At 42.5% G+C, this 12,959-nt stretch overlaps 1 protein-coding gene across 2 annotated transcripts in view; it reads left to right on the forward strand.

The window, feature by feature from the left end:
• LOC107396355 (Na(+)/H(+) exchange regulatory cofactor NHE-RF4) overlaps positions 1–12,959 on the forward strand; it is a 35,905-nt gene that overhangs the window by 18,077 nt on the left and 4,869 nt on the right. For both annotated transcript variants that reach the window (XM_015976036.3, XM_015976035.3), the window contains one exon: positions 11,490–11,561. In XM_015976036.3, the coding sequence (XP_015831522.1) occupies positions 11,490–11,561 (72 nt within the window). The remainder of the gene's footprint in view (positions 1–11,489; positions 11,562–12,959) is intronic.

Below are 12,959 nucleotides of genomic sequence, written 5' to 3' on the forward strand. Positions count from 1 at the left end.
CATCTTTCTTTAGAAGAAAGGCTTTTAGCGCTTCTACTTGTTTTGGTTTTAAAGACATTCAAGTCACTTAGAACAGAGGAAAGAGCTGCAGTAAACTCCACTTCAGCAGTGTTGGGAACGTTACTTTGAAAAAGTAATTAGTTATAGTTACTGATTACTTTGTCAAATAAGTAACTCAGTTACTGAGTTACAAGATCATAAAAGTAACTAATTACCAACTAAAGTAACTACTAAGTTACTTTTTTCATTAAAGAATGCAAGAATTACTACAATAGTAAAATATAAATGACTAATGACTGGAACAAAATGTTTTATATGAACCTGAATAATTTAAACAAATAAGCACTTAACAGGAGGAACTACTAATAGGAACATTACACTAATCTAGACTATTAAAAGGTCACTGTGTGATATTTAACAAGACCCCAATCAGCTAAAATTTAAAATTACAAATAGAAACACCTGTAAAGGTTCCCGAGCCTTTAAATGGTCTCTCAGTCTAGTTAAATTACAGAAATAAATGTAAGTTTGCATTATTTTAATTTATCCAGCTTCACATAATTGTGTGTTTTAGCAGCATTTCTGTTGCTGGTAATCTAGTAACGGTTAAATAAATAAAATCCTTTAAAATGACACTAGAAGAGGCACAAGCCTGATGGAGGACTTACATTTACTAACCTGGGTCAGACCCAACCACAGAAGAGCTGAAGCTGGGAGGTAAACACACACAGGTAGTTCTGATAACACATGAGCTCCATGACGTGAGACTGATGCATCAGTGTTACAGCGGGACTAAAGACATGATCAGAAACAGGTTACAGCTGGATGATCTAGGAACATAGGCGTCATTTTAACCGGGGACGCCGGGGACATGTCCCCGGCAAAATTTGTGATTGGCAGCTGTGTCCCCCCCACTTTCAAAAACACCTGCTGATGAGGATTTTTGTTTTACCAGCTCAGATCTTATACCAGGGGTCGGCAACCTGTTCCCATCAAAGAGCCATTATTACCCGTTTCCCACAGTAATTCTGGACGGACCTTAATAAGCAGTGACTTAAGTGAAGCAGGCAGGTCGCGCTAGAAAATTTAGTTTAAAAAGACATCATAAATGTGTTCCCCCGTCCTTTTTACTTATAAAATATGAAGTTAAAAACTCACAATTTAATTTTCATTCATTTGTCATTAATATGTAGTCTACACCCGTGCGTTAAGTGGACCGTCTTCCAGTAAACGCAAAGCATCCGGCCCACCTCTCCAAATGCGTAAAATGTGCATCAGCCGCTAGTTAGGCGCGTCGCGCGCACCATCAGCTCCGTCAGCCCAGACAAGAGCAGAGCAAATAAAGAATAGAGGATAATTGTGTCTGGATGTGGATGGAGATTACATTTTACAGCAGCCTGATCATCATTTAAATACGTAAACCATCACCTGTCTTCTAGTCCACGCTATCAGCATTATTTTAATTGGTGTGTGTGTGTGTGTGTGTGTGTGTGTGTGTGTGTGTGTGTGTGTGTGTGTGTGTGTGTGTGTGTGCGTACGTGTGCGTGTGCGTGTGCGTGTGTGTGTGTGTGTGTGTTTTCCACTTCAAACACTGGTCTAACCAACCAGACCAGCGTGTCCAGTAACACATTAATGTTACAATTAAACAGTTTCACTTCATGTAGGCTAGGAACGTTCCACCTGCCGTGGCCCGACCGCTTCTGCTCCACATAAACTTTGTGCGTAATCAAATGTCTCTACGCGTCATGCGTCTCCATATTAGAGACGGGAACAAGCGCTGTTCAGCCAAAGTTTCATAATTTCATAAAAAGAACATTTTTCCAAGTGACATCCCTCAGAGAGACCGGGTTTCCAGACTGTTTCAGTGGGAGGAAATCTTATCGCATGCGCCGGTTCTGCGCTGCGCTGCGAACCCCAGATCTTCAGCTCACTGTCCACCGTGGGCGCTCCGAGCCGCGCTGAACACAGTGTCCAGTATAAAGCTCTGATGTTCTGATGGGAATATTTTACCTCCGCGATGTGCGTTAACGATTAAAGTGTCAGCTCATCCATGCGCATCCGTGTGCGTCGGGGTAATTCTTTCAAACCAAGCAACATCCTTGAGTTCATCTGTCAAAATTAACAGTCAAATGAAACGAGGGCCCGGGTGCGTTTCGATCCCCAGACTCCCGGGTGAGAGTCATACGCTCTAACCAGTCAGCCAAAGGGACAACCCCTTGGCCAAGTAGCCAGGGCGCATTATCTATCGGGACACTGTGACAGGACACTCACACTGCCAAACCTGATTATGAAACTTTGGCTGAATAGTGCTTGTTCCTGTCTCCAATGTGGCGTCTGAGGAGAATCCCAGAATCTGACATCCTCCAGCTCAGAAAGCGCCTATGATTACGCACAAGCGTGACGCGTCAACCCAGTCTCACAGTAAGACCGGGTTGGACCTGTTCAGGTTTACGCAGACAATCTTTACATTTAGAATTGGCATACAGATGTAAAATTAATGCAGTAAAATATAAAGCTTTTTATTTAAATATCCATTCATTATTTTACAAGCACAGATGGATGGAAGAGCCGCATGCGGCTCCAGAGCCGCGGATTGCCGACCCCTGTGCTAGCCTACTTTATTGTCCCCAGCAATTTTTAAACCCCACTCAAGTGTATGGTTATTGTCCCCAGCAATTCTGAAAACAAACTGATGCCCTTGTCTAGGAAGGTAGAAGATCAGGACGTCTGAGCGGTGAACAGGTGAGCGGACCTTCGGGACGTCCCGCTGTCACGCTAAGAAGAGCACGGCTGCAGACCCGCAGATTCGCTGCTGCAGCAACAAATCTGCGGCGGGTCTGCAGCCGTAGACTATTCATCACGTCTTCCTCGTTCTTCACGGGCCGTGGTGCTCTTAAACATCTGCCTCTTTAGCTCCTGATCAGCTGATGACAGCTTCAACACACCGCACTGCTTAACGCACGCATTTCCTGATCAGTAACAGAAACGACGTTTTGATAAAAGAGGACGTAATTAATTAGATTGCTCGTTACTGAAAGAAATATTTTTTATTAACGCAGTTATTTTAAACAGAGTTATTCCCGTCACTGCTTTGTTGTGTCTCCAGCAGCAGCGACTGAGACCGTGAGGGTCTCCGCCCACCCGGCCAATCATCATCGTGTTTGTAAGTGTGTTACCGACACCTCTCTCTCCCTGGCTGCAGCTGAAGTGTGGCGGTCGGAAAGCCTCACACTGCTGCTCAACGTTCGACAAGCACATAGTAACGCACAACCGTCCGTCCCCAGTAACGGTAACGGCGTTGCAACGGCGGGAAAAGTAATTAATTAGATTATTCCGTTACCTATAAAAGAACGCCGTTAGAAACGCCGTTATACTTAAACGGCGTTACTCCCAACACTGCACTTCAGTGTCCATGTTTATGACAAACTCGGCGTTGTGGTGTGTGACGTACGCTGCTCAACGCTGATTGGCTCGGCTAGAATTCTCAGGGGGTGGGGTTATTTGAATAGGAGAGCTCCCAGGCTCTTTCTCTGTGCAGAATTAAACAGAGGAGGAGTCTGGCAGGCCAGGCTAGTACTTAACCAAAATAGGAAAAATAACTAAAAACATGTTTTACAAGTAGTCACCTGAAATGGTTTTCCAACAGTCTTGAAGGAGGTCCCAGAGGTGTTTAGCATTTGTTGGCCTCTTTATAAATGGTCATGGTCATGAAAATAAAGAAAACACATTGAATGATAAGGCGTGTCCAAACATTTTACCAGTACTGTATGTACATGATTAAGTGATTGATCAATTAATTATGTACATAATTAATTGATTGACCCCAGCTCCCATGTTTGGCCCATGTTGGGTGTTCAGGGGTGGATCTACAGGTAAGGACCATGATCCAGGACTTTTGGAGGCCCCTGGAGGACCCCCCAAGCCTTCTGGAGTCCTCTGGAGGCCCTGGCAGGCCCCTTAACTAGAAAATTCCTGAACAAATTTTAAAAGGGACCTGCCACCTGGCACAAGATAGTGGTTCATGCATCTGTATATCGTTTTCCACTTCCAGATCGGTAACGAGATGGTGCCTGTGCTTGGCTTAGCCGCGGTCACCGAACACTTTTTCAAACATTTTTCTACTAACCTCCTCCTTTCCACCTTGCTTCTGTCTGCGATCCTCTTCGGTAGTGTCCTGGCTACCATCTCCTATAATCACCAGACTATTTTGTCCTTCCGTTCGGCCACAATTGCCCAAGACGCGCCGAGGATTTATCTGCCTAATTGTTTACTTGAGCAACGCATTGGCCCAGAGTCAAACTCTGATTCCTACCCGAACACCTCCAGCGACGTTAACGAGCAGGATTCCAGGAGAGAATAAAACTTCTCTCAAAGCGTGGCTTATCTAGTAAAACGGCTTGATCTTTTAGATTCTTCTCCTGTGTTTGGCGACCTGAGCGCCACTTCCGCATTCCCGCTAGGCCGCAATGTGGCGTGGTTTCTCTGTTAAAGTTTTTTAAGGCCTGTTTATTCTCATTCTTTGGTGGTTTCTTCACATGTTCCCTCCATGAGTGTTTTTTTAAAGCAACATGGATCTTACCCTGCTAATTTACGTCCACTAAGTCCAGCTGTTTCTGTAGTTTCTGATTTCTCCCCCTCACTCAGCATGGCTCTATTAAATACCCGCTCAACTAACAATGATCTAATTCCCTCTATAAACCTGGGTTTTCTGTTTCTGACTGAAGATTGGCAGCAAACATCTGATTATTCTGGTTTGATTGAACTGGTTATTCTTTCCTTGGCCAGCCAGGCTCCACACCTGCTTAGACTCTATCAACACCCGATTGGCTGGGAGCTTTCTACAGCTGAATGAAGATAAGACTGAGATCCTCATCTGTGCCCCAGACAAGCTGGTTCCCAAAGTCAGAGACTCTCTTGGTCAGCTTGTTTCTCACACCAAACCCTTTGTCAGGAATCTTGATGTGACCTTTGACCCAGCTCTCACCCTGGGCTCTCATGTCAGTTCTCTTGTTCGCTCTTCCTTCTTCCATCTCAGGAACATTGCTAAGCTGAGTCCCATTCTGTCCCGCTCTGAACTTGAGACTGTTATCTACACCTTCATCTCCTCACGCTTAGACTACTGTAACTCTCTTTTCACGTGTCTGAGCAGAAACTCCCTGAACCGTCTACAGGTGGTTCAGAATTCAATTCAATTAAATTCAATTCAATTTTATTTATATAGCGCCAAATCACGACAAGAGTCGTCTCAAGGCACTTCACATAATAAACATTCCAATTCAGGTCAGTTCATTAAGCCAATCAGAAATAATGTTTCCCATATAAGGAACCCAGCAAATTGCATCAAGTCACTGATTAGTGTCAGTGACTTTACAGCAATCCTCATACTTTTTTTTTCTTCTTTTTTTTACTAAGCAAGCATAAAGCGACAGAAGAGAGGAAAACTCCCTTTTAACAGGAAGAAACCTCCAGAGAATCCTGGCTCAGTATAAGCAGCCATCCTCCACGACTCACTGGGGATCGAGAAGACAGAGCAGAAACACACACACACACACACACACACACACACACACACACACACACACACACACACACACACACACACACACACACACACACACACACACACACACACACGCACACAGAAGACAAAGTAATGTGTCTATAGTTATACTGTGATTTCTTAGTAAATATTCTATTTGGTGAGAGATAAACTTTATTGTATTTATCCTAGTGGATCTATAATTAAACGGATGAACTAGTAGTAGCACGTCCAACGTCAAGGAAAGCAAAAAATTATTATCAGGAGAGGGAGAATGTTTAAGTGGTTAGCAGCAGTGTGCTAGACGATGGCCCCCTCCATGAGGCCACCACAGCTCAGCAGAACATCATTGTAGCTTCTTCTGGGGAGAAAAGCTCTTAGAGAAAAAATAAAGTTAACAGCTGAAATTGCAGAAAATAATACAATTAAAGAGCAGATTGTAGAAAAAAGTAGTAGAGTGTGAAAAGTGGTCAGTGTATCCTCCAGCAGTCTTAGCCTATAGCAGCATAACTACAGAGATAACTCTGGATAATCTATCCTACTTAGATGGAGGCATGTTGGAGGCAGGGCAAGGGAGAGCCGTCTTTACCAACTGTACACTCCACCTCCCTCTACTCCCCCACTTGTCCAGATTTAGGCTAACATCAGATTTTAACCATAGGCCCAATCAAATAAAAATGTTTTAAGCCTAGTCTTAAAAGTAGACAAGGTGTCTGCCTCACGGACTAAAGCTGGGAGCTGGTTCCACAGGAGAAGAACCTGATAACTAAAAGATCTGCCTCCCATCCTAATTTTAGGTAATCTGGGAACCACCAGTGGACCTGCAGTCTGAGAGCGAATTGCTCGGTTAGGAACGTATGGAACAATCAGATCACTGATGTATGATGGAGCTTGATTATTAAGAGCTTTATATGTGAGAAGAAGGATCTTAAAATCTATTCCGAATTTAACAGGTAGCCAATGTAGGGAAGCTAAGACAGGAGAGATATGATCTCTCTTTTTAATTCTCATCAGAACTCTAGCTGCAGCATTTTGGACAAGCTGAAGACTTTTAACTACATTCTGTGGACTTCCTGAGAGTAATGAATTACAGTAATCCATTCTTGATGTAATAAATGCATGAACTAGTTTTTCAGCATCACTCCTGGAAAGGATGCTTCTAATCTTAGCAATATTCCGAAGGTGGAAAAAGGAAATCCTACAAGCCTGATTAACCTGGGATTTGAATGACATGTCCTGGTCAAAAATAACACCAAGGTTCCTTACTTTGTTCTCGGAGACTAATTTAATGCCATTAAGGTCAGGCGATTGGCTAAGCAATTTCCTTTTCTGGATTTCTGGTCCAAAGATGAGAACTTCCGTCTTGTCTTGATTTAAAAGCAAAAAGTTTAGTCATCCAATTTTTTATGTCCTCAAGACAAGCCTGTAATCTACCCAACCGTTTGGTTCATCAGGGTTAATGGATATATATAACTGAGTATCGTCAGCATAACAGTGGGAGTTTATCCCATGCTGTCTAATGATTTTACCAATTGGGAGCATACACATAGTAAAAACAATTGGTCCAAGCACTGAACCCTGTGGTACTCCACAAGTAACCCTGAAGACGATTTGTCATGTACATTTACAAAATGAAATCTGTCAGACAGGTAGGATTTAAACCAGCCTAACGCTGTTCCTTTGATCCCTACAACATGTTCAAGTCTTTCTAAAAGAACATTGTGATCAACTGTGTCAAAGGCAGCACTGAGATCTAACAAGACTAGAACAGACACAAAATTCTTATCTGAGGCCATGAGAATATCATTTGTAACTCTCACTAATGCAGTTTCAGTGCTGTGATACTCTCTAAAACCAGACTGAAATTCCTCAAACAGAGCATTAGTGTTTAAATGCTCACATACTTGGATGGCCACTATTTTCTCAAGGACTTTGGATAAAAATGGAAGGTTAGATATTGGTCTAAAATTCATTGGGTCATCTGGATCCAGAGAAGGCTTCTTAAGTGAAGGTTTGATTACAGCAACCTTAAAATCCTGTGGTACATATCCATTTACTAAGGATAGATTGATTATATCTAGAATGGGGGCAGTAACCAAAGGAAATGCTTCTTTAAATAATTAGGTTGGGATTGGATCCAAAATGCAAGTTGAAGGTTTAGATGAAGCTAATATTTTTGATAAATCTGAAAGCTCAACACGATCAAAACGGTTCAAGCACAGATGAGGTTCTACAGTCACCTCTGATGCTGCCTCACTTACTGAGGAAGAAGAAATCGCATTAGGGAGGATGCTAAAGATTTTATTTCTAATAGAATTAATTTTACTTGTAAAAAATCCCATGAAGTCATTGCTGCTGAGGGCTAAGGGAATAGATGGCTCAGAGCTATGATTCTGTGTAAGTTTAGCAACTGTACTGAAAAGAAATTTAGGATTATGCTTATTCTCCTCAATTAATGCTGAAAAATAAGCAGTTCTAGTTTGTCTAAGCTTACTTTTATAAAGCACAAGACTATTTTTCCAGGATAGGTAGGCCTCCTCATGGTGCGTAGAGCGCCATGTTCTCTCCAATTTCCTAGAGTTTTGTTTTAAGGCTCGTAAATGAGAATTAAACCAGGGAGCCAACTTCCTGTCCCTAATTACCTTATTTTTTAAAGGGGCAACATCATCTAATGCCACACGTAAAGAGGAATTAACATGATGAACTAAGGCATCAATTTGTGAGGGGCTAGAACTGAAAATATTGCCCTCTGCTACATGCCTCTGAGATGCTGAGGACAGTAAAGATGGAACAGTTGATTTAAAAGATGCAACTGCGTTGTCAGATAGAGACCGACTATAGTGAAATTTACTTTCATGTCTCGAGAACTCAGTTATAAAAAACTCAAAAGTTATCAAAAAGTGGTCCAAGAGGACTGGATTATGTGGAAAGATCGTTATTTCCTCACACTCTATGCCATAAGTCAGCACAAGGTCTAATGTATGATGGCAGGAGTGGGTGGAGCTATGTATTCTTTGAGTAAAACCAATTGAGTCTAAGATATTACTAAAGGCTACATTGAGGCAATCATTTTCAATGTCCACATGAATTTTAAAATCCCTCACTACAATGACCTTATCAGTATTTAGCACCAAATCAGATAAAATATCAGAGATCTGATCCAAAAACTCAGAGTAAGGGCCTGGTGGACGATATAAAACTACAAACAAGAGTGGTTTTACAGTTTTGCAATCTGGATTAAGAAAACTAAGAATGAGATGTTCGAACGAACAGTAGCTATTAATTGGTAAGGGACTGATTAATAAATCCGAATGAAAAATGGTTGCTACTCCTCCTCCTCGCCCTGTACTTCGAGCAATATGATGATTTAAATAATTAGAAGGAGTCGACTCGTTTAAGCTAACATAGTCCTCTTGCTGCAGCCAGGATTCTGTGAGAGAGAGAGCAAAGAGATCTGACTATCACAAATCAAGTCATTAACTAACAAAGTCTTAGAAAAAATGGATCTAATGTTCAACAACCCACATTTAATTTTTCTAGTTTTCTGCTCAGTTGAATTTGTTCTAATATTTATGAGATTTCCATGATTTGCTTTATTAAGCCTGATATTTAATCTGTGTGATTTTGGCCGTGGGCAGGACACTGCAAAGTGTCAGAAGCTGCAAAGAGGTGTGTTAAACTATGACTCTGCTTCCTGGTCTGGACCCTGGGTTGTCATGGAGGACTAATAAAACTGGCCATATTCCTAGAAAGAAGAGCTGCACCATCCAAAGAGGGATGGATGCCGTCTCTCCACATCAGACCAGGTTTTCCCCAAAAAAGATTTCCAATTATCAATGTAGCCCACGTTGTTTTCAGGACACCACCTAGACAACCAGCGGTTGAAGGACAGCATGCGGCTAAACATGTTGTCACTGGTTCGATCAGGCAGGGGGCCAGAGAAAATTACGGAGTCCGACATTGTTTTGGCAAACGTACACACCGAAGCAACATTAATTTTAGTGACCTCCGATTGGCGTAACCGGGTGTCGTTACCGCCAGCGTGAATAACAATCTTACTCTATTTACGCTTATCCTTAGCCAGCAGTTTCAAATAAGATTTAATGTCGCCCGCTCTGGCCCAGGTAAACATTTAACTATGGTTGCTGGAGCCTCTAATGCTACGTTTCTGACTATGGAGCTGCCAATGATCAGAGTCGGCTTATCAGTGGGTGTGTCACTGAGCGGGTAAAATCTATTAGAAACGTGGACGGGTTGGTGATGGCCCACGGGCTGGGTTCTATGCTTCCTGCGTACCGTCACCCAGCCGGCCTGAGGTCCCGGCTGCTCGGGTTCTGCTGGAGGATCACTACGGGGTGGTTCTGAGCTAGTTAGCCCCGCGCTAACTAAGTAGCTACGGCTGTTTACGACTTTTTCAACAGCGCGGAGCCGGGACTCCAATTCCGACACCCTCGCCTCCAAAGCTACAAAAATGCTACATTTATTACACGTACCATTATCGCTAAAGGAGGCAGAGGAGTAACTAAACATCTGAAACAGAGAGCAAGAGATAGGAGACGGAGAAGCAGAGACAGAAGTAGCCATAGCCGTGCTGAGGCTAAGCTAACTGGACGAGCAAACTGTTCAACACCAAATAAACTGCGTGCAAACTCAAATTGTTCCCTAAAAGCTAGGTGGAACAACAGAAAATGTGTGTTTTAGCGTGCTTATGTGCTACAATAACTCAGAGATATCCTAGTACGGAGAAATTAAATCAGTTTTAGCGAGCCCCAAAGACCAAACAGCTACACGTAGTGCAACACTGAAAACAGGAAACAGGAAACGCCTTACCGCCAGGTGAAGCCAATCAGCCAATCAGCCAAGCAGATTAGAGCCAGCAATCAAGAATGCCTGTGCTCGGTTTCTGACCAAGTCCTCCAAACACACCCACATCACCCCGCTTCTCCTCCAGCTTCACTGGTTGCCAGTCAACTTCAGGGTTTGTTTCAATATCCTAGTTCTGGTCTATAGGGCCTTACATGGACAAGCACATCATACATTGGTGATCTTCTCAGTGCCTACACCCCAGCAGGTCCCTGAGGTCCAGTGATCAAAGCCTACTGGTTGTGCAGCACCAGGCTAAAGACCAAAGGTGACAGATCATCTGCTGCTGTGGCCCCCAGACTCTGGAACTCTCTCCCCCTGAGCCTGAGATCAGTGGACTCAGTGGTCTCTTTTAAATGCAGCTGAATACTAATCTGTTCGTGCTTTGGTGTGACCTTCATAACCACCCTCTCCTTATTCTGCTGTCTCTACTTATTCGACCTTTCCCGGGATCCGCCGATTTCCCTCTTTCATATTCATTTTCTCCCTACCTTTCCTCACATTTTTTTTCCACATTTTGAATTTTTTCAGTCATTTTAAATATATTTTAGTAACTTTTTAATGCTTTTTATATTTTAAAATGTTTGTTTTTGTGAAGTGAGAGGTACTGTATAAGAGATTGTTTTCTTTCTTTCTTTTCTTTCTTTCTTTCTTTCCATAAAAATCCTTTTTTGAGGGTGTGCCATGTAATTAATCAATTAGCTATGTGCATATTTAGCTGATCATTATGCAAAGGTTGTGCAAATTTAGAGCAGCACAGCGCCAAAATTAGAAAAATTTCAAAGTTTTTTGCTAATTATTTCGCCATCGTTAATTTAAACGCTTGGAAAAGCAATAGTACACCTCCCGCAGCTGCATCAACGTCTGCTGAAGAAGAACAATAATAAAGGTGATTAATGTCTGAACCCCCCCCCCCCCCCCCCCCCCACACACACACACACACACACCACACACACACACACACACACACACACATGGTGCATAACAAAAAGGGCCCTGATAGCACAGCATCAGGTCCCTAATAAATGGGACACTACGGTAAAAAAGCATGTTTATCCACCTCTGTCCCTCTCTGAATACCTGGCAGGTTGTAAGGAGGATCCAGTCATGTGGCTTCCACCTGTTTCTCCTGGTGCTGAGGAAAGAGCAGTATGAAGAGGTAATGTTTGGACATAAGCAACAGTTCATTTTAATGTCTTTTATTTTTCTTGAAATTGAGTAGAAGGAGTCACCGCTCGTCTGGGAAAGGTGCTGGATCAAAAAGTGGAATAACAAAATAAGAATCCGCACACTTCAATCTGCGATGTACGAGTTTATTGGTCAAGCTTTTTGGTCAGAGAATTGCACAATTCCTGATGAAGGTCTCTGACCGAACAGCTTGACCAATAAACTCGTACATCGCAGATAGAAGTGTGTGGATTCTTATTTTGTTTTTGTTGAAATTACAAGAATGATTAGGAAATCTGTATTCTAAACAAGTTACCTTTTCATATTTTAAAACCATTTTCTTGAGCCAATAGAAGCCAAGTTGAAAATTTATGAAAATTTCCTTAGCCCCCTCTGCTCCTTGTGGACAGAATACTGCATTTGCAACTTCAGTCGCTCTTGACTGGTGACCTGAAGTTTCACAAAGTCACGTATTTCATGAGAAGCAGTAACGCCTTATGAAACTCCACCTTTGCACATAGACGAGCTGGTTAGTGTTTATGGTGTCGTGTTCATGGTGGAGCCTCGGAATTAACAAAGAAAACATTTATTCCACAAAGTAAAAAAAAACAACAACAACAACAATGTCTGACCAAAATAGGAGTCAAACTAAATCAGCCTCTGGAATTGTCTGAATCACGAGAGCTCAGAGACAAATAAGGATTCAAATCGGATTCAGACCTAGCATTGTTGTGTTTGTGCTTTTAAGTGCAACTTCTAAATGTTTTCTTTGTGCATGTTTTTACTTTTTCTGTACTTGTAAATATTTGTAAATAAGTTTGTCAAGTGATACAGCTGGTCCACCCTTCCACAAACATACACACCGATCTGTCTCCCATCTTACACGCACCCTTTGCCCCACATGTGTCGTTGACGCTCTCGTCTCTTCCTGAGCTCCTCATATTCTCACACACATTCAATTCTATGATTATGAGTCTCGATGCCCTCATCACCAATGGTAGGACCATCCTTGTTACCAGTAACGTTAAAGCTAGTCGTATTAGCCGGTCTTGTTGGCGAGCAACCCCTAGCCCTCTGATGTCTGTGTTTGGTTTTACCCACACACTACAACCCTTCTCTCTGATCACACAGTTCTTCCTCTTTCTTCAGTGTTTGTCGCGTTATTTACTAGGAACTCTGTTAGTCGATAGTAAAGTAGCTAACCCATAGATGCCTCATTATGTTATCACTCCCCAGTGGTCTGTAGCTTCACAGCACATCACTGCAACGAGGTGCTGCTCAAAGGAAGTGGAACATTTTTTCATGGATGACTGAGTACCATGCCTACGTCATGCCCCAGGGCCAATTTTTGTCTGAGTTGTCATGGTTACCTGTGTAATTCCACAAATTA

The sequence above is a fragment of the Nothobranchius furzeri genome, chromosome 13, assembly GCF_043380555.1.
Source record: "Nothobranchius furzeri strain GRZ-AD chromosome 13, NfurGRZ-RIMD1, whole genome shotgun sequence".
Classification (NCBI taxonomy): Eukaryota; Metazoa; Chordata; class Actinopteri; order Cyprinodontiformes; family Nothobranchiidae; genus Nothobranchius; species Nothobranchius furzeri.